At 47.9% G+C, this 21,733-nt stretch overlaps 1 protein-coding gene and 1 long non-coding RNA gene across 2 annotated transcripts in view; one reads left to right on the top strand and one right to left on the bottom strand.

Moving 5' to 3' along the window:
- The window catches only part of HCK (HCK proto-oncogene, Src family tyrosine kinase), a 41,146-nt gene extending 23,983 nt beyond the window's left edge, over window positions 1–17,163 (top strand). The window contains exons 7-13 of the mRNA XM_040447373.1: window positions 2,888–3,037; window positions 3,579–3,731; window positions 5,204–5,383; window positions 6,182–6,258; window positions 12,271–12,424; window positions 13,271–13,402; window positions 16,629–17,163. Of these exons, the coding sequence (XP_040303307.1) occupies window positions 2,888–3,037; window positions 3,579–3,731; window positions 5,204–5,383; window positions 6,182–6,258; window positions 12,271–12,424; window positions 13,271–13,402; window positions 16,629–16,828 (1,046 nt within the window). The 3' untranslated portion in view covers window positions 16,829–17,163. The remainder of the gene's footprint in view (window positions 1–2,887; window positions 3,038–3,578; window positions 3,732–5,203; window positions 5,384–6,181; window positions 6,259–12,270; window positions 12,425–13,270; window positions 13,403–16,628) is intronic.
- On the bottom strand, window positions 7–21,704 carry LOC121012330 (uncharacterized). The gene is made up of 3 exons (XR_005782053.1): window positions 21,520–21,704; window positions 21,162–21,287; window positions 7–476 (listed from the first exon to the last, which is right to left on the bottom strand). It is a non-coding gene; the product is annotated as an uncharacterized LOC121012330 (long non-coding RNA).
- Between the last annotated feature and the right edge of the window lie 29 nt (window positions 21,705–21,733).

The following is a 21,733-nucleotide window of genomic DNA, read 5'->3' as shown; positions in this document are numbered from 1 at the left end:
CTCCCCACCCTGCCCGCCCTGCAGGTGTACCCCAGGCATGACTGGCCGCCACGCTCCCTCTACAAATGCAATTCTGCTGAGTAACTCACCCAGCCCACCAGACTGCCAAATTTTCTCCTGCCCTTTGCCCGAGCCTGGTTTGGGTCTTCTTAGCTTCTGTAGTTCCTGGTTGGGTCCCTAGAAGTAAGCCCCAGTGCTTGTGGACCCTTAACAAAAATATTCTAGTGAAGCTTGATCTTTACCAGCTTGTATTACTTAAAATACCCATCGCAGTGTATCTTGTCCACAAAGCCGATTGCCCCTCCTTCCATAAGGAAGGGGTAGACCAGCCCGCAGGAAGAGCCCCAGGCCAGGCTCCTCTGAGACTGCTTCAACTGTCTCTTTTGATGTTTTTTGGAAGTTTTGATGTTGGCGACCTGCTTCCTGAAGTTCCTGGGCGGTGAGGTTGGTTTTCTGCAGGGCCGTTGCACGGGAAGCTAGAACAGTACCCAAAAACATCACATCACTCAAACTGGCATCAGTTGAGGCTAACTTTCCCAAAGGAAGGAATAGAAATAAGGAGTCTCGTGATGTCAGATTTCATACATGGAAGCATGTTTACTAATATGTTTAGACTCGAAGCTGCTTGGTTCAGATTAGTCAAGTAAATTGTACAAAGTGTGACCCCACAGTACCCTAAGCAGTTTTGGGGACATCCAACAAAGGCGTCTGTGTGGTCCTCTACTCTACTGCTGGATGTCTGAATTGGCCAAGCCTGAACATGGCAGGATAACGCCACTCACAATCAGTGTTTCAGACCAGTGAATATTTAGGCTTAATTTTCTCCCACCCAACAAGCCCCCTTCAAGCCCAGGGACAAGAGAAATAGGACAAAAAGGCAAAGCTGTATACAGCCCCCAGCTTCTCCTCTCCAACTGCTCCCAGGGCAGCTGGGGGATTGGTTGAGCTGGTCCATTCTGCAGATAGAGGCTGAGAAGCCAAAGAAACAACCCAGACCTGCAGGGCAGAAGGGTGAACCTGGTTCCCTCTCACAGCTCTCCAGAGGTAGGGCCGTAGGGACCCATTTAGCCAATTTAATAAAAGTGGCAGCACAAGTGCCCTGAATCCCGGCCTGCTGTTTCTTGGATTCTGCCCCACCCCATCTAGCATCAGCCAAGCCAGCCTCACCTTGGCTGGGCAGAGTAGCAATGAGTGGGGTGGGGAGCCAGCAGCCTGGGTTTGAATCCTGGCTCTGCGGTTTACCAGCTGCATGGCTGCAAGTGAGTTAATGCACCTGCCTGGACCTCAGTCTCCTTGCCTGTAAAATGATGGTGCTATAAAAACTGTACCCATGTGGGGTTATTCATTCATTATAATAAGTTATGTAATTCATTATATTCATATAATTACAATTCATTGTAGAGGCTATTATTCATATTTATTCATAGTTTATTTGGACAAAGTTCTTAGGACAGTGGCTGGCATATATGGTCACTTGTTATTCATGCAACAATTTAAACCCCTGCAAGATCCTGAGACACAGTGGAGCAATGGAGCTCCATTGTGGTGGAGCAAACTGAGAGACAGAGAGGCTAATAGCGTGCCCAAGGACACACAGCTTGCAAATGGCAGAAGTATGGTCATGGACTGAAAGACTTGGGTGTTTCTGGTCTATGCGATGTCATGCACATTAGGTTCTATTCTTGCGGTCACAAATTACCACGAACTCTGTGGCTCAAGACAAGATAAATTTATTATCTTACAGTTCTAGAGCTCAGAAGTCTGAAATCAGTCTCGCTGGCCTCAAGTCCCGGTGTCCGCAGGGCTGGTTCCTTCTAGAGACCTCAGGAAATAATCTGATTCCTTGCCGTCGTCAGCTTCTAGAGGCCACTGGCATTCCTTGGCTCATGGCCCCTTTCTCACTTCTCTCCAACTTTGTGTTTCCATCTTCGCATGTCATAGCATTGCCTTCAACCTTCCCACCTCTTCTTATAAGGACCCTCGTGCTTCCATCGGGCCCACCTGGACAATCCAAAATAATGTCCCATCTCCAGATCCTAATGGAACCACATCCTCCAAGCCCCTTTACAACATAAGCTAAGAAAGTCATAGGTTCCAGCCATTAGGACAGGGACATCTTGGGGGGCTGCTGTTCAGCCTACCACAATATTTCATGTTTACATTTCAATAACCAGACTGCATTTTGTTGTTGCTAATTTTTTGTTTGTTTCTGAGTAACGTATTTACCAATCCGATGTGGTGTCTTGGCTTTTGTGATAGATGATAGATAGATATAGATGATAGATAGATAAATGAGAGCCAACATTTACCGAGTGTTCACATCTCGAGTGCTACATTGCATTACTTCTTCTATTTATTTATTTATGAGAGGGAGAGAGAGAGAGAGAGAGAGAGAGAACAAGCGGGGGAGGGGCAGAGAGAGAGGGAGACACAGACTCCGAAGCAGGCTCCAGGCTCTGAGCGGTCAGCACAGAGCCCAACGCGGGGCTCGAACTCACAGACCGTGAGATCATGACCTGAGCCGAAGTCGGACGCTTAACCGACTGAGCCACCCAGGCGCCCCAGCATTACATCTTTTAATCCTCAGGCAATGTGATAAAGTAGGGGGAGTGATGGTGACCAATCCCATCTCACAGATGAGGAAGCCGAGGCACACGGCGGTGACATAGCACTTGTTCAGAGTCTGTCCGCTGGACATGGAGGAGGCTGGACAAGAACCCAGACAGCCTGACTCCACAGCCCACTCTTAACTCGACTCCACTGCCCAGGTGCCCACACAGTGTCAGCAGGGGCCTTACAGGGGTGTCGGGAGGGGGTGTCAGAGTGCTAACACGAGGTGGCAAGGCTGAGACCCCACTCCTGAAGGATTTCTCTCTGGCCAATGCAGGAAGCTACTCTTTGTCAGTGCGAGACTACGACCCCCAGCACGGGGACACGGTGAAACATTACAAGATCCGGACCCTGGACAGCGGGGGCTTCTACATCTCCCCACGGAGCACATTCAACACCCTGCAGGAGCTGGTGGCTCACTACAAGAGTGAGTCCTGCCCAGGGCTGCGTCCCAACCAGCGTGGACTCGTCTCTCAAGAATCCTAGTGAAGGGTGCCCTGTAGCCTCTAAGGCCTGCCGAGCTCTTCCTGACCCTCCCCAGACAAATAGTTGCTGTGAGGGTTTTTTTTAATGTTTAGTTTTGAGAGAGAGAGAGACAGAGACAGAGACAGAGAGAGAGACAGAGCGTGAGTGGGGAAGGGGCAGAGAGAGAGAGAGGAAGACACCGAATCCGAAGCAGGCTCCAGGCTCTGAGCTGTCAGCACAGAGCCCGACCCGCGGCTCCAACTTATGAACCACGAGATGATGACCTGAGCCGAAGTCGGATGCCTAACCAACAGAGCCACCCAGGCGCCCTGACAAATAGTTGCTTTGATTCTCCTGAAGTCTCAGGCTTGAGCAGGAAAGTCAAGGTGGCATCTTTGGAATGTCCCCGATGGTAGCAGCCACAGGCAGAGGACAAGGCAGGGAGGCCTCCAAGGGCAAGCCTCTAGCTGGCTGCCCTCCACTAACCAAGGGCTCTGTTCCAGAGGGGAGTGATGGACTCTGCCAGAAGCTGATAGTGCCCTGCGTGTCCTCCAAGCCCCAGAAGCCATGGGAGAAAGATGCCTGGGAGATCCCACGGGAATTACTCAAGCTAGAGAAGAAACTTGGAGCCGGGCAGTTTGGGGAAGTCTGGATGGGTAAGGATCCAGGGCCAGAGGGTGGAGGGAGGGCAGAAAGACAAGGAGGTCTTTGCTTCCAGGAATGGAGACTGAGGCAAAGTGGGGATGCCACCGGGTGTAAGGGGAGATTTGAATAATAACCATAAAGGAGCAATTCCTTTGATAGCAACCACATTGTCCTGCTATGCAAACACTGATTTGCCTTGGAGGCCAGGTTTGTTGGGGTCCAGGTCTTCCTTCTGGGAAGGAGGAGTCCTGGATGAGGAATCTGCTTCCTTGTGTGGAGCTGGAACAGTCCACCAGTCTGGGGTAGAGATAACCATAGGCCTCCTAGGATGATGAAAAAGTGGGGAAATGTAGTTTGGAGATTTTCAGGTAAGTTCAATGTTGCCAACTGATGAACAAGCTGCCCTGAGCGCTCGTCATGTGCCCAGTGCCACGTGAAGGCATCGTGGGGCACCCAAAAGGCAGGCTGTCCTGCCCCTAATAACTTGAGAACATCAGTGCCTTCTCTGCAGGACGTGGGGTAGATGCCTGGCCAGTGCCCGGTGCACTCCACCATGTTCCAAATGGGAGCAAAGGTGACTTACAGAGATGCAAACAATTCAGCCAGAAAAAATAAGTTTAAATTTCATGTATTTCAAATACATTTACTAAGACCCTGTTGTGTGCCAGGTATTGAATAAGAGAATGTGGCAGAGAAAGTATGGAGAAGAATGTAAAATGGATCTGGGTGATAAGGTTAGAAAACCAAAAATATTATGTAAGGCCTTAGACTCTCACCACAGGAAGACCTTAGATCTGGATTCGAGCTTCCTGGCAGCCAAGGCAAAAATGGAAACACAAGTAATTATGAGATTTACAAGATCAACAAGATGAAGCAGGGGTGTGGTGGGTTGGGTCCCTGTGGTGGGAGGGGGAGTTGGGTGCTTGAGAGACTGATTGATAGGCAGGCTGATTGGTGCACAAAAAGGAAGGGGGAGTTTGGTGGATGAGGAGGTGGGCAAAGTGGGCAAGGCCAAATCATGCAGGGCCTGTGGACCGTGATATGGCTGGTGTTTATTTTGAGAGCAGTGTTAAGATTAAAACATTTTAAGCAAAGATAGTGTGTATGTATGATTATGTGTCAAAGCAAAAGTGATGTGTGTGTGTGTGCCCATGCGTGTGCAAGTAATAACTGAGCGTTGTTTTGAGGCGATTCTTGAATCCTGACAACAGCCCTTCAAAGGCAGTACTGATCCTTTCCACTTGGCACATGAGGAAACCACAGCTCAGAGAGGTCAGGTGACTTACCCAAGGGCACACGGCCAGGAAGTGGTGAACTAGCCTTCAAGCTGCATCTTTCTGAGGCCAAAGCCTTTCCCTTTCTGAGGACTGAGATAAGCAGGGAAGGCTTTCTGGAGGAGGCAGGCCTGCAGCAGGGCCTCCCAGAGCTGTGGGGAAAGAGCAGTGGGTTCTGACCACCTTTCCTGTTCCCTCTCCTGCTCCAGCCACCTACAACAAGCACACCAAGGTGGCCGTGAAGATGATGAAGCCAGGGAGCATGTCCGTGGATGCCTTCCTGGCAGAGGCCAACCTGATGAAGACTCTGCGGCATGATAAGCTGGTGAAACTGTATGCAGTGGTCACCAAGGAGCCCATCTACATCATCACAGAGTTCATGGCCAAAGGTGCTGCCCTCTGGGGGCTGGGGATGCAGGCCGTGGCTCATACTAGTCGATTACGGACTCAGAGGTGACTCTGACATGGCTCTTGCCCTCAAGATGCCCCTGGTCTGGCCAGGAGCTCTTCTTGAACTTGAGTGCTTGGGCCTCCATTGGCAGTGAGTGGCCCAGCCCTCCTGGTTCATGGGGTAAAATCATGGTAAGGGGATGCCAGAGGACGGGGAGCTCACGGAGCTACAGGAGAGGGCAGTATGGCCAGAGCCCCGCTGGGTAATGCTAGAAGAGGCTTAAGCCTTCGAGGCTGGGGGCAGCTCCCTGCCTCACCAGCCATCCCTCCTGTGTGGACCATGCTCTGGAAAAGAGTTGGCCAAGCACTCGTTCCGAGCTGCCCGCACCCGGCCGACCTGTGATTTCTCAGGGAGTTTTTTTAGGCCACCGCTCCACAACCATTTTCAATCCCTGCCCATTTTTTGTAAACAGCAGCACGTCACGCAACCTCATTTAGTGCAATCTGGAAACCTGAAAACGCTTTTCATTTTCTAAATACACAGTTATGCCGGCGCCCTAAAGCCATGGCCCTGTTCCACCAGGCTCAGAAAGCTCTCTCTCCGTCAAAAGAAATAGTGATTGCCCCCCGGTCTAGGAATCACAAAGTCATCTTTAAAAACACTCAAATTGTATGTCTCAAACACAAGGAGTGGCAAGTAAATGTTTTTATTGAAGTCCATCACAACAAACAACTTTAACCATTCACCAAAACAGTGACCGCAGTCCTGTGGCTTCCCCTCCTCCCCCCCCCCACAGGAAGCCTGCTGGACTTCCTGAAAAGCGCAGAGGGCAGCAAGCAGCCATTGCCAAAGCTCATCGACTTCTCAGCGCAGGTGAGAGTCTGATGGGGAAGTGGGGGGAGGGGACAGGAATTCAATGATTTATGTAACACGTTCTCATTGGACACGTGCTGTAATAATAGCACGCAATCATAGCTAACATGTACTGAGCGCTCAGAACAACAGTCCAGCTGACCCTCCAACAACGCGAGTGAACTGTGGCAGGTCCACTTATAAGTGGGTTCTTTTTTTTTTTTTTTTAACTTTTTCTTTACATTTATTTATTTTTGATAGAGAGGGACAGAGCATGAGTGGGGGAGGGGTAGAGAGAGAAGGAGACACAGAATCCGGAAGCAGCCTCCAGGCTCCGAGCTGTCAGCCCAGAGCCTGACACGGGGCTCGAGCTCACCAACCCGAGATCATGACCTGAGCCGAAACTAACAGCCGGATGCTTAACCGACTGAGCCACCCAGGCACCCCGCGGATTCTTTTTTATAGAGTACAGTACCGTAAATGTATGTTCTCTTTCTTATGATTTCCTTAATACCATTTCTCTTCTCAGGCTTGTTTTATTGTAAGAACACAGGATATAATACACATAACATACAAAACACGTATTAACCAATTGTTTATGTTATCGGTAAGGCTTCCTGTCAATAGTAGGCTATTAGTAGCTAGGTTTTGGGGGGAGTCAGAAGTTATATGTGGATTTCTGACTGTGTGGGGGTTGGTGCCCCTGACCCTGTGTTGTTCAAGGGTCAACTATATACTTAAAAAAAAGGGTTTTTTTACATTTATTTATTTTTGAGAAACAGAGTGAGACAAAGCATGAGCGGGGGAGGGGCAGAGAGCGAAGGAGACGCAGAATCTGAACCAGGCTCCAGGCTCTGAGCAAGCGGTCAGCACAGAGCCTGATGGGGGCTGGAAACCACAAACTGTGAGATCGTGACCTGAGCCGAAGTCAGACGCTCAACCGACTGAGCCACCCAGGCGCCCCAACTGTATACTTTTTATGTGTCTTGTAGGTACTGGTTCATCCAGTCCTCACATGAACCTTAGAGTGGGATTTTTATGATCTGTTCTTATGGAACAGACTACTCCAAAGCTTAGTAGCTTGAATTAACAGCAATGTATTATTTCTTGTGATTCTGTGGGTTGACTGGGGTTGGCTGGGTGGTTCTTCTGTTCCACATGGTGAAACTGAGGTCACTCATGTGGATGCATTCTGCTGAGAACTTGCCTGGGGCTAGAATGGCCAACATGGCGGCTCATCCTCCGGGGTCTCTCTCCTGTGGACCTTCGTCACTTGATAGTCCAGTCAGAGCTTCTTTACAGCATGGTGGCTCGGTTCCAAGAGGGAGTATTCCAACAGGTCTAGCTCTGTGTGCAAGGCCTTATGAATCCTCTCCTCCTATCATGCTTGCTACTGTTTCATTGGCCAAAGTATGGCCCACAGCCCAGACCAGAGTCAGTGTGGGAGGGGACTGCACAAGGGCATGAGTCCCAAGAGACACAGTCCATTGGGGGCCACCAGTGTAGCAGTCTGGCCACAGATAGGTAATTGTAATCCCATTTTACAGAATAGGAAATTAAGGCATAGAGAGGAAACTGAGGCCCAGTGAGGTTAAGTAGTTTGCCTAAATCACTGTGTTGATTTGGGGGGATATGGCAGTGAATGAAATGGAGAGTATTTCTCTCCTCCCAGAGTTTAGAGACATTAAACAACTGAATCTCTGAAAGAGCCATTACCCAAGTGATCCTGGCTCAGCATCAAAAGAAAGCAGTATCCAGCAAAACAAATAATGTACACAAACCACAGAAGCACTCTTAAAATCCCAATTTCTTTCTCATCTTCCCTTTACTCTTTGCAGCTCTTCTTACCCGCGGCCTGAGTGTTTTTCACTTCTGTCCTCTGTCATCCTCTCCTCTCTGTGGGAAACCGGGAGGAAAGGGATGCTGTGGGAGTACATGGCTAGAGCATTTATCATGGTCCAGGAGCAACCCAAGAGGTCTTCCCAGAGGAAGAGGCTTCTAGGCTGAATCCTTAAGGGTGAGTGGAAATTAGGCAGCTGGAATGGAGAGAGAAGGGTATTCTAGATAGAAGAAACAGCCTGTGCCAAAGCCCATGGGGGAAAAACAAAAGAGCTGGGCCTGGTCAGTTGGAACCTGGGACTGGCAAAGATAAAGGGTGTGTGGTTTGCAGCCTGGAGGGTGTTAAGTGAGACGTGCCTAGGGCCTAGGGCTGTGTCTTCTGGAGATCTTTAAGGCAGAACTCATTTGAGTATGAAAATCCCAATGGTGGGGGAGGGGATGTTCAGAGGTATAAAAAAAAGAGACCTTAAATTTTTTTTATATTTACTTTTGAGAGAGAGAGTCAGACAGACAGAGCATGAGTTGGGGAGGGGCAGAGAGAGAGGGAGACACAGAATCTGAGGCAGGATTCAGGCTCTGAGCTGTCAGCACAGAGCTCGATGCAGGGCTTAAACTCACGAACATCGAGACTGTGACCTGAGCCAAAGTCAGACACTTAACCGACTGAGCTACCCAGGCACCCCAAAAAAAGGCTTTAAGTTTTGGAGCCTGGAATGCCAGAGGCATATGGAAATCAGGGCCTGATATTTATTTTCACTGTAATGGTCCCTGTCCCTAGGCAAACAATAGTCTGACCTGTAACTAAATTATAACCATCAGACTGGCAAGTAATCTTGCTGGGGGAGAGTCAGGCTGGGCAGAAGCCACTCTCCCTGTTTCACAGATGGGAAAACAGAAACCAAGGGAGCGAAAGAGGTTCCTGGCCCTTGTATGTCCAGGGCAGAGGGTCTGGGGATAGGAAGGAGGCAACCTGGGTACCTGGTCTTCACCTCCAGTCCTAGAGAGGCAGATTGTGCAGTAGAAGATGCCCCAGCCCCGTCACCAACTGGCCGTCTGGGCCTCAGATCTACCATGAACCTGAGTGTCTTCATTTGTCAAATGAGGGAATTAGACCACATCTGTACTTTTCAAGTTCAAAAGCCCTTTTTTAAGCCATAATTCTGTTGATCAAATGAAATCTTATATAGCAGCTGAATATTTTGTTTAATTTTTTAAAAACGTTTTTATTTATTTTTGAGAGAGAGAGAGAAAGAGACAGAGCATGAATGGGGGTGGGGCAGAGAGAGAGCGAGACACAGAGTCTGAAGCAGGCTCCAGGCTCTGAGCTGTCAGCACAGAGCCTGACGTGAGGCTCAAACTCACGACCTGAGGCAAAGTCAGATGCTCAACCGACTGAGCCACCCAGGTGTCCCAGGAGCCAAATATTTTAAAACAGAGCGGCTCTGATTGAAGAGGGTGACCTTTGCTTTGTCCCGTCACCCACAAGACAACCTTGAGGTATCAGTAGGATTCGGTTTGAAGAGCCCGGAGCTGGAACAGCCCTACAGACCCTTCCAGCCCTAATTCTGTGGGTTCCCTGATAACTCTCAGAAGTAAACCCAAGTTTTAATGCTCAACACCAAGGCAGCCTGCTTGGTGCTTATGAAATCTCACCCTCTCAGCGACTCCTAGTTCTTAGACCACCCCTGAGCCCAGGGAACCTCTTCCTTACTCATTCAGGTGACAAACCCTTGAGAAGCCAGGCTGTGTAGGTACATAGGCAGAGGAGTCACACAGAGTTTTGGTATTGATCCCAGTTCTGCCTGTGTAGCTTTGAGCAAGTTGCTTAACCTCTCTGAATGCCACTTTCCTCAACAGGGAGCATGAATAGCCACTGTTAAAGTGGATACTTATGTGCTAGACACTGTTGTAAACCCTTGATGCAGGCATGGAGGATTAATCCTCACATGACCCCTCAGAAGCAGGTTCTATTGTCGGCCTCCTTTTACAGAGAAGAAAAGGAAGGCACAGAGGAGTGAAGTAGCTTGCTTGAGATCACAGAGCTGTGGGGCTCAGGCTGAGCTGGTCCAACTCCGGAGTCACTGAGGCATTAACCTCTACTATCTCCCAAATTGGGTGAATCCCACCTGCCCCACTGAGCATATGTGAAAATCAATAACGTGAATGTCTGCCTGTGGGCACTAAAAAATGGTAACTGGTAGCATGAGTGCCTGTTCTTTCAAATCTAAGGCCACAAATCCAGGTAGAGTAATGGATTAGTGCACAGATGCTGAGCTGGGCTTTTGGGGTTCCAATCCTGGTCTCCACTTGGACCAGTTACTTATTTCTCTAGGATTAACCTTTCTTGCCTGGGAAATATGGCTGATAGCAATCGTGCCTCCCCCCAGAGTAAATGCGATTTCAGCTCAAGTATCCTCTTCCGATAAACGAATAAACGACAATGTTTTCCATTAACATAATAACCCTTGTTAACTCTTCTGTTGTCTAAGGACTCCTGATAAATGTCCCCCTCCCCCCGCCCCGGCAAGACCTTGTCTCATCTCACCCCTAGCCTGCGATTCCCAACAAAAGCACAGTCTCAAGTTTTTGCTCGAAAGCTTGAAGCCTCACACCTCAGTTCCAGTAGCCATGGGTGCCCCCTGCTGGCCACTTCCCAAAAGTGTGCCCCCCCACTTGCCTCTGACCTTGAGTAGGCTTGTTTTGGTTTGGTCTGTCTTGCCATGCTCCCCTATCCCACCCCCCAAATCTCACCAGATTGCACCCACCTGCAATCCTCCAAAACAGTCCTCCAATTCTGCAGTAATTAGAGGCAACGTGGGGCACAGGTATTGGAAATCCACAGACTGGTTTGAATCCGGCATTCAAAATTTTCCTGGTTGTATGATCTGGAAAGTGTCCCCCCTCTATAAAACATATAAACGTATTATAATGAGACCTGGCCCAAGGAGCTCAAAGCCCAATTTGTAAACTGTAAGTACTGTTTTCTGGGTGTCTGGGAGCTCATTATAAACCTCTTTATGAGAGTTAAACGCACAAACCCTTGTAAGTGAAAAATGTCTCTGAGGAAAAAAAATCCCACATCTTTCTGTCAGAGGCTTCCAGGGACCCATTCATTGTGAATAAGAATCCTCCATACAGGGGCACCTGGCTGGCTCAGTTGGAAGCGCATGCGACTCTCGATCTCGGTGTCATGAGTTCAAGCCCCACGTAGAGATTACTTAAAAAAGATTTTTTTTAACTTAAAAAAAGAATCTTCCATATAGTCTATTATTCATTCAGCAGCCATAATGGCATTAAAATATGTATCAGGCCATGTCATACTCCTGCTCCAGTCCTTCTACCATCCTCCCATTGCACTCAGAATACAGTCCAACCCCTCTTCAAACCTAGAAGGTTCTTCACAACCAGCCGCCTCCCTTTCAACTTCAACTCCATGTGGCAACTTCTGCTCAGCCCCCTGTTCCGTGAACACCCAAACTCATTCCTACCTCTGGGCCTTTGCATATGATGTTCTTGCTGCCAGGAATACTCTTATTTCACACACTTAGTACCACCACTTGGATCTTTGCCAAAACTTCACCTCCTCAAAGCAGCCTTCCCTGACCACCCAATCCAAAACAGCCCTCTACACTTCATGTCCTGCTTCTGCTTTATCCTTTATGGCACTTACTGCCACCTGCAGGGGCATTGCCTGCCTCAGCACCCGCTCAAGTAATAGGTCTGGCACCCAGGAGACACTCAGATTTTTGTTGAATGAATAAATGAATTTTCCCCACCCAAGTTTGAGAATGAAGAAGGTACAAGAGATATACAGCAGAGTATGACATTAGCCTAGGTTGTCCCCAGAAAGAGGGCTGGGGATGAAAGTACCTCACAGTATCCTGGTGTGTGTGTGGGCGGGGGAGGTTCCTGGGAAAATAATGCCATTGCTTTTTACTCAAAGTAGTCTCTGGGAGTTTGGGAACCCTAGAGAAAAACCCCCAAAGAGAACCAGGCCCTGAGATTCCCCCCAGCCTGGACATGAAGGTAGAGAAATGCCAACCTGAGCTCAGGACCCTTCCATAAGAAAGGGGGAGCTGCGTGCACACACTTCCCCGTTTTCTCAAACTTGGACGCTCCTCTTGTGTTTTGGGGTGGGACCCACCTTGGACTGGGCCACTTGTGAGGATGGAGGTGTCTCTGTTTTGGGTGGAGATTGCAGAAGGCATGGCCTTCATCGAGAAGAGGAACTACATTCACCGAGATCTCCGAGCCGCCAACATCCTGGTCTCTGCATCCCTGGTGTGCAAGATTGCCGACTTTGGCCTGGCGCGTGTCATTGAGGACAATGAATACACGGCCCGGGAAGGTAGGGAGCGCCGCCCAGGGACCGTGGGGCCACTTGGATGGGCTGTGAGTGCTGAGAGTTGAGACATGTGTCTGTCCTGGCACCAGCTCTTGTCATTAAGCTTGATGGAGTCCTTCTGGATAGAGTCTCCAGGCCTGTAGTCTCACCCAGTGGCTCTGATCAATTTTAGGTTGCGCTAGCCAAGTGCATGTTGGATTTAAGGGGAGGGCAACTTTGTGGGTAATAGATGAAAACTGGGAAAAATCCAAATGTCCATAAGTAGTAGAATGGATATATAAGTTGTGGTACATTCATGTAATATAATGTTACGCAGCAATGGAAAATTCCAAACCAGTGCTACATGCAAAAGTCGTTGCAGGATGGCTCCATTTATATAAAATTCAGAAACAGGCAAACTCGCGTATGAATAGCAACATTATTCATAACAGCCAGAAAGTGGAAGCAACAACAGAATATTGTTCAGCCACAAAAAAGGAATGAAGTACTGATACATGCTAACCGTGGATACACTTTCAAAACATCATGTTAAGTGAAAGAAGCCAGACACCAGGATGGCATATTGTATGATTCCATTTATACGAGGCCTTGAGGACCCTACTCTTCAGGGGCTGTGGTTCACTGCAGTATCAGCTGAATCAACGAGGGGGCCCAGAGTGTCAGCTCCCCCGCCACACCCCACACCCCTCTGCCTGTTCCTCTCTACTCTAGATATCTGTCCTGAGGATAGATACCCCTTGCTTCCGCAGAGGCGGGACTGAAGGGTGTGCCCCTGTCCTGTTCCCTAGCACACACCCAGCCCTGACTGCTCCCAGACTCTCGCTGACTCTGCTCTGTCCAACCCCACAGGGGCCAAGTTCCCCATCAAGTGGACGGCTCCTGAGGCCATCAACTTTGGCTCTTTTACCATCAAATCAGACGTCTGGTCCTTTGGTATTCTGCTGATGGAGATCGTCACCTATGGCCGGATCCCTTACCCAGGTAGGGAAGGGGGCATCAGCTGCGACTGCTTCCATGGCCCAGCCTGGGTCCCTTCACTTGTCAGTGTGTCCATTCAGGCAGAGATCTTGATCCTTGTCCCCAACCTCCCCTCACCTGCCCCATCTCAGTTCAATGTACCACCATCCACCCAATTTCTTAGGCTGAAAATCTGGGGGCTTCCTTGGTCCTTCCTTTTCTCTCACGCCTTGCTACATGCAAGCAGTCACAAGATTCTGGCCATTTGACTCCAAAATACACACCCAGGGGCACCTGAGTGGCTCAGTTGGTTAAGCAACCGACTCTTGATTTTGGCTCAGGTTATGATCCACGGTTCTTGAGTTCGAGCCCTGCAGTGCAGAGCCTGCTTGGGATTCTCTCTCTTTGCCCCTCTCCTGCTCATGCTCACTCTCTCTCTCTCTCAAAATAAATACACTTTAAAAAATACACATCCACTTTTTTTTTTAATGTTTATTTTTGAGCATCATGATCTCACAGTTCGAGGGTTCAAGACCGGCGTCGGGCTCTGTGCTGACAGCTCAGAGCCTGGAGCCTGTTTGACTCTGTGTATCCCGCCCTCTGTCCCTCCCCCGCTCATGCTCTGTCTCTCTCTCAAAAATAAATATTAAAAAAAAATTTTTTTTTAATTTTCCCCACCAGACACTGAGCTCTATGAAGCCAGAAAACACGTCTATATTCCTCATTAATATATCTGCACTGCTCACCTCTGTGCTTGGCACATAGTCGATACTTAATAACTATTTGTTGAATGGATGAATGTATCCCCAATGTCTATGGGCAGCACCCTATGCTGAATAGACCACGTAGGTACAGATATACCCAACATGTAGATTGCCCAAGACTCAGTAAATAATGTCATTTTCTGTTCCTTTTTGGTCAGGATGTGTCCTTATGGATCTGTAGCCAGAATACTGGGAAGAAGGGGAAAGGTAGATATAAAGGGTCCCTGACTTTATGTTCTTGCCCCATCCACGATTACACTTTGAGAAATTCACTTCGCTTCTTCTACCCCAGTGTTCTCACTTTTTAAAAATATAGGCAATGACATCAACCTTGCAGAAGTGGTTATGAAGATTAGAAATAGGGGCAGCTGGGTGACTCAGTCAGTTAAGCATCCAACTCTTGATTTTGGTTTAGGTCATGGTCCACGGTGTGTGAGTTAGAGCCCCGCACTGGGCTCTGTGCTGAGAGCGCAGTCTGCTTGGGATTCTTAAAAAAAAAAAAAATTTAATTTTAAAATTAAAAAAAAAATTAAATGTCTTTAAAAAAATATTAAAGGGGGCACCTGGGTGGCTCAGTTGGTTGAGCTTCTGACTTCGGCTCAGGTCATGATCTCACCGTTCGTGAGTTCAAACTCCACATCAGGCTTGTTGCTGTCAGCACAGAGCCCGCTTCAGATCCTCTGGCCCTCTCTCTCTGCCCCTCCCCCGTTTGTGCTCTCTCGAAAATAAATTAAAAAGACATTTTTGAAAAGATTAGAAATAAAAGATGTAGATACTTGGTTCATTCATCACTATTGATCAAATACCTACTATGTGTTGGGCACTGAGGATACAGTGAGAGACGAGGTCTCTGCTCATAAGGAGCACATCCTAGCCATGGAGCACATCCAGGCTAGCATGTCATCCTAGGCTCTCCATCTCAGCTGGAGATCACTGCTGAGGAGAATATGAAGCAGGACGTGTGTGAGGGAGTGACATGGGGCACCTGTGAGAGAGGGTGACATGGGGCTCCCCAGCACCTGTCAGAGCAGGTCATATGTGACTTGAAAGACAGCTCAGTGAGGATCTGGAGAAAAGATTCCAGGGAGAAGGCATTGCTTTGCTAGCTCTTAGGCCCGGAGGTGTGCCTGAAGAAAAGCAAGGAAGCCTGGTAGCTGGAGACAAGGAATGAGAGCAGATGGTGAACAATGAGGTTCGCAGGGACCAGATCAGGTAGGGCCCATGGTCATGGTGAAGGGTGTGGATTGTGGATGTTAGTCTAAGTGTACGGGAGCCATTGGAGAGTCTGGAGCAGGGAAGTAGCATCATCTGATTTCCATCTTTAAGTGATGCTTTGGTTCAACATGGAGAGTGGGTTGGGGGCTGGGGAGAAGGTAGCAGCCATATCAGTGGGGACAGGGAGAGGTGGTAGAGACAGACGCAAGTTGATGGGTTGATACTACATTTCAAAAGAAGGAAAAATGTGACTTGCTGATGTGGAAGGTGAGACAGAGAGAGAGAGGGAGGAGAACCAAGGTCGACCCTCTTGGTTTTAGTGGAGCAGCTGGATAGATGTTGGTCGATGGTCTAGGGATAGAACTTCAAGAGTTCTGGTTTAGCCCTGTTAAATTTGACGTGACTTGTAATATCCAGGTAAAGATGTTCAAAGAAGCACTTGGATGTATGAGTTTGGTGCGACTGGTAATATAAAATCGGGGATCATAGACATGTGGAAGATTGCTCTTAGGGATACCCCACATTGGGGCGCCTGGGTGGCTCAGTTGGTTGAGCGTCAGACTTTGGCTCAGGTCATGATCTCGTGGTCTATGAGTTTGAGCCTTGCATCGGGCTCTGTGCTGACAGCTAAGAGCCTAGAACCTGCTTCGGGTTCTGTATCTCCCTCTCTCTCTGCCCCTCCCCCGCTCATGCTCTGTCTCTTTCAAAAATAAATAAAACATTAAACAAAAATTTTAAGGACACCCCACATAAACATCAGTTGAACAAGGAAATGGTCCCACTCACAGAGTGACATAGAGACAGGCTGCCTGTTTTTTTCTTGAGAGTACACCAGTAAAAACCAGGCAATCGGTTATGGGACCTGAATCCATTAGGATGCATTAGGCTGGAAGTAACAAAATAACGAAGAGTGTGGAAACAGTAGGCGAGTTCTTAGTCCCCAGGATGAGGAGCCTGGCAGGATCATGTGTCTGTGTTGAAGGAAAGCGGAGGGGTGTATCTTCCAAGGCCTCTTTTCTCATCAGGGAGGAACACCTTTCCTGCAGTCTCCTGGGAGAATGCCCCTCAGCTCCCATTGGCCAAAACTGGGTGCCATGTCCCTGCCCTGCCTGCAGGGGAGGCTGGGGAAGGGGTACCTGGCTTTCCCAGTGGGAGGGGCTCAGCTCCCAGGAGAGGTAAGAAGTGATGGCTCCTGGGGACGCAACAGTGTCTGCCACCCCAGGATTCCCTGTCCCAGTCCCTCCCTTTTTCACTCCATGGCTCCTTCTCAGGGATGTCAAACCCTGAGGTGATCCGGGCACTGGAGCATGGATACCGGATGCCTCGACCCGAGAACTGCCCCGAGGGACTCTACAACATGATGACACGCTGCTGGAAGAACCGCCCTGAGGAGCGGCCCACCTTCGAATATATCCAGAGCGTGCTGGATGACTTCTACACGGCCACGGAGAGCCAGTACCAACAGCCATGATGGGCAGAGCCCGGGCAGGGCCGAGTATCCAGCTGACGCCCGAGAGGTGGTTCCAGCGCCATCTGCCTGGTGCCTGCTTGTCCTTCCCACTCCCGGACACCCACCCTCGTCCCAGCCACAGCGCCTCATCTGTCAGGTGGGTGGGCTGAACTGGACAATCTCTTTTTGACTCTAGCAATCTCCAGTCTGCCATCCTCAGGAGACCCCAAGCTGATATTTCTTCTAGTGCCTGGGACAGCTGGATTCCGGTTACAGCTGTGGTTTGGACGGGAAACTTTTAAAAATCATGAAATAAATATTTAAATAAAAGATACAAATGCTAAAGGTTTTCCTGACAGCTTGTCTTGTTCTGCCAGTTCCTGAATATCTATTTGCCTTTTTGCTAGATGACAAGACAGAAAGGGGCAGGGACCCTTCCAAAGACCAGCAGTCTGAAGAGAAATGGGGGCCAACGCTCCAGCTTTTCTAACTGCCCCCCAAGTAGTCGCTGGCTATGTTAGTTTCCCTTGGCTTCTGCAACAAATGACCACAAACTTGGTGGCTTAAAACACAAATTCATTATCTCACAGCTCCAGAGGTCAGAGTCTGACGTGCCTTTTGGAGCCTCTAGGGGAGAATTCATTTCCTCGTCTTTTCTGACTTCTAGAAACTGACACATTCCCTGACTCGTGCTTTTCTTCCACTCGTCACTCCAAACTGCTTGTCCTCACATCTCCTTCCCTGACCGGCTCCTGCCTCCCTCTTTCACATGTAGGGATACCTGTTAGTACATTGGGCCCACCTGGAGAATCCAGACTAACTTTTCCCTTTCAAGATCTTTAATCACATCTGCAAAGCAAAGCCCCTTTTGCCATGTAAGGCAACATCTTCGCAGGATCCAGGGATTAAGACAGGGACATCTTGGGCAGGGAGGAGGGGCCTTATTCTGCTAATCACATTGGCACTGGGATGCTGGATGGGTTGTGTCTCCAAAGAGCTGAGTTTGCCAAGATGATAGGAATGATTTTTCATGACTGGAGCCCGGACTTTCCTGCCAAGCCACAGTGATACTTGAGCTGGTTAGTCTGGGTCTCCCCTAGGGCTGCAGGGCTGTCCGAAGCCGGGGCATTTCCCATGGCCAAGCAGCCATCGTGGTTGTTAAGATGGTATCCACCATCGTAAGAATACCAGAGTCTGGAGATGTAGTTGCTGAGACGTATCTGGTTCCCTGCGTGGGAAGTTCTCAGTAGAGGGGAGGGAGATGTGGGAAGGAAGTAGAGAGGACAAGGATCAATGGGCCCTTCCTGCATGTTGTCTCAGTTGAAAGTGCCTGACATTAGCTTTCGTTGGAAGGGGAACAACGGGAAGAGGTGGACAGCGAGATGGGGAGCCAATGACACCTTTCTATATCATTGCATCCCCTGAAAGATTTACTTCACAGCACCTGCCAGGGTCCCCTGGAGCCCTATCCTGAATTGCTTCTGTACCCCCAAGTAGCACAGAGGAACTGGGTATAAGCAGTGGAAAGCACATCTAGCAGTGTTTCAACTTACCTAGTCGGTAACTGAATTTCTCTCCTGCTATCTTGTTTGGGATATGTTTTTGGGTATCTGAAAGCGGAGCTCATCTCCTACAGTAGGAATTTGCACTAATGATTTGTGGTGCATTGGATTGCTGTTCAGTTATCCATAGGAGGGAGCCTATTGCTACATGGACAAGACCAGGGGTCAATGCCTACCCTCCTGCTCTTTCAGTTTAACTGCCCTATACTGTGATTTATCCATCTGGTCACAGGAAAGACAGATTAAAACATGGGGACATATACAGCACCAAAGCACAGCCCATGAAAGAAAACACTGATACACTGGACTCCATTAAATTTAAAAACTCTGCTCTGAGAAAGACACTGTTAAGAAAATGAAAAGACAAGCTCCAATCTGGGAGAAAATATTTGCAAAACACATATCTGATAAAAGACCGGTATCCAAAATATACAAAGCATCCTTAAAGGCCAACAATAAGAAAACAAACAACCCAATTAAGAAATGGTCAAAGACCTGAACAGACACCTCACAAAAGAAGATATGCTCAGTCTGTTAAGTGTCTGACTTCAGCTCAAGTCATGATCTCACAGTTTGTGAGTTCAAGTCCCGCATCCAGCTCCGTGCTGACAGCTCAGAGCCTGCAGCCTGTTTTGGATTCTGGGTCTCCCTCTCTCTCTCTGCCCCTCCCTGGCTTGTGCTCTCGCTCTCTCTCAAAAATAAAATAAATGAACATTAAAAAAGAAATAACAGATATGCAGGTGGCAAACAAGCCACCTGAGAAGATGTTCACCTGAGAAGACGAGAAGATGTTCAACATCGTATGTCATTAGAGAAGTACAAATTGAAACAATGAGATATCACCACACATTACTTAGAATGGCCCAAATCCAACCACTGACAATACCAAAAGCTGGCAAGGACTTGGAGCAGCAAGAACTCTCATTCATTTGCTGGTGGGGATGCAAGATGGTGCAGTCACTTTGGAAAACATTTGGTCGCCTCTTACAAAACTACACATGTTCTTACCATACAACCCAGTAATTGCGTCCCTTGACATTTACTCAAGCATGTTGAAAACTTTTGTCCACATAGGAACCTACACGCTAATGTTTGCAGTAGCTTTATTTACAATTGTCAAAATTTGGAAGTGACTAGGATGCCTTTCTACAGGTGAAGAGATGAACAAACTGTGGTATATCCATATATTGGAATATTGTTCGGTGATCCAAAGGAACGAGCCATCAAGACACGGAAGAACCCTACACAACACACAGCTAAGTGAAAGAAGCCAACCTGAAAAGGCTACACACCGTGAAGTCCAACTGTGCCATTCTGGAAAATGCAAAACTTCAGAGATAATAAAAAGATCAGTGGTTGCCAGGGGTTTGGCAGAGAAGGAGGGATGAATAAAGAGGAACATAGGGGATTTTTAGGGTAGTGGAACCATTCTGTATGATACTTTTAATGGTGGATACATATCATTATCTGTCAAAACTCAATGCATAGCACAGAGTGTATTATAATGCAAATTACAGAATTAAGTTAATGAAAATAAAAATAATAATAGGCTCACCAATTGTAACATGTAGCATACTAAGGCAACATGTTAATAATAGAGGAAACTGGAGGCCAGGTGAGGGAGTATATGAGAATTTTGTGTTTTCTACTCATTTTTCTGTAAACTTACAACTGCTCTAAAAAATAAAGTCTGGGAGCACCTGGGTGGCTCAGTCGGTTAAGAGTCCGACTCTTTTTTTTTTTTTTTAATTTTTTTTTCAACGTTTTTTATTTATTTTTGGGACAGAGAGAGACAGAGCATGAACGGGGGAGGGGCAGAGAGAGAGGGAGACACAGAATCGGAAATAGGCTCCAGGCTCTGAGCCATCAGCCCAGAGCCTGATGCGGGCCTCGAACTCACGGACCGCGAGATCATGACCTGGCTAAAGTCAGACGCTTAACCGACTGCGCCACCCAGGCGCCCCAAGAGTCCGACTCTTGATTTCAGCTCAGATCATGATCTCACAGTTCATGGGTTCGAGCCCCATGTCAGGCTCCACAGTGACAGCACAGAGCCTGCTTGGGAATTCTCTCTTTCCCGCTCTCTCTCTCTCTCTCTCTCTCTCTCTCTGATCCTCTCTCTTTCATGTTTTCTCTAAATAAATAAATAAATAAAAAGTAAATAAACGTTAAAAAATAAAGTCTGCTGGGGTGCCTGGGTGACTCAGTGGGTTAAATGTCCAACTATTGATTTTGGCTCAGGTCACGATTTTTCATGGTTTGTGAGATCAAACCCCGAACTGGGGGCTCTATGCTGACAGCACAGAGCCTGCTTGGGATTCTCTTTCTCCCTCTTTCTCTGCTTCTCCCCCTCCCTCCCTCTTTCTCTCTCTTGCTCTCTCTCTCAAAATAAATAAACATTCTTTAAAAAGTCTGTTAAATAAAAAAGCGAAAGAAAAAAAACATGGAAATAAATTTTGTGCCACCAATGCTTTGGGAAGACTTCATGGACTCCTCCCCTGCAAGGTGGCAAAGGAAAGTGTAGATAAGATGCCCCATTCTAAGGGGGTACTTGGGTGGCTCGATCAGTTGAGCATTGGACTCTTGATTTTAGCTCAGGTCCATGATCTCATGGTTCTTTTTTTTAAACAACTTTTTGAAAAAGTCTCTGGTAACACTGGTACTGTATCCACTTTACAGCAATACATGGAATAAATGAACTTTCAGATCTTTCCCAATTTTAACACCATGACTCTTTTGAGTCCCCTTTCCAGATATTGGAAATTGAGGCTTAGCAAGATTGAGTAACTTACCTCCAGTCACACTCTTAGCTAACCAGGCCATGGTGAAGTCCATATTCAAAGATGTCTTCCTCCATGAAATACGCTGCTTTTCATCGTTTAATAAGTAGTGTATTGTATTGGGCACCTACCATCTACCTGAAGGATTATAAAATAAATGTAAAAAGACAATTGTTTATTGAATACCTACCATATAACATTATATCATTAGATCCTCATCATAAGCCTATTATTATAATCCCTACCTATTTTGCCAATGAGAATAAGGTAGTACAAGGTTAAATGAAAGAGCGGATCCTACCCTCATAGGAATCACAATCTATTAGAGAGGATATAAAATAGTCAAGCAAATAATCATATACTTAATTACAAGTTATTCTCGTAGTTGGACTGCTATTGGAGCTCTGGTACCCATCCCACTCATTAAATCAGGGCCTCAGGTAACCCTGGCAACGGGTCTTCCTGCCAATAGTAAAGATGGCGTCCAGAGAACAAGCGCGTTTACGCACACCCCCATTACCCACAATACAGTGGGGAAGAAGAGGAGGAGCAGTCTCTGCCAGGAGTTAATATGGCCCCCATAG

The sequence above is a fragment of the Herpailurus yagouaroundi genome, unplaced genomic scaffold, assembly GCF_014898765.1.
Source record: "Herpailurus yagouaroundi ecotype Mexico unplaced genomic scaffold, PumYag 196, whole genome shotgun sequence".
Classification (NCBI taxonomy): Eukaryota; Metazoa; Chordata; class Mammalia; order Carnivora; family Felidae; genus Herpailurus; species Herpailurus yagouaroundi.
Note: the sequence above shows the minus strand (reverse complement) of the source record. Positions and strands in the feature narration are given on the sequence as shown.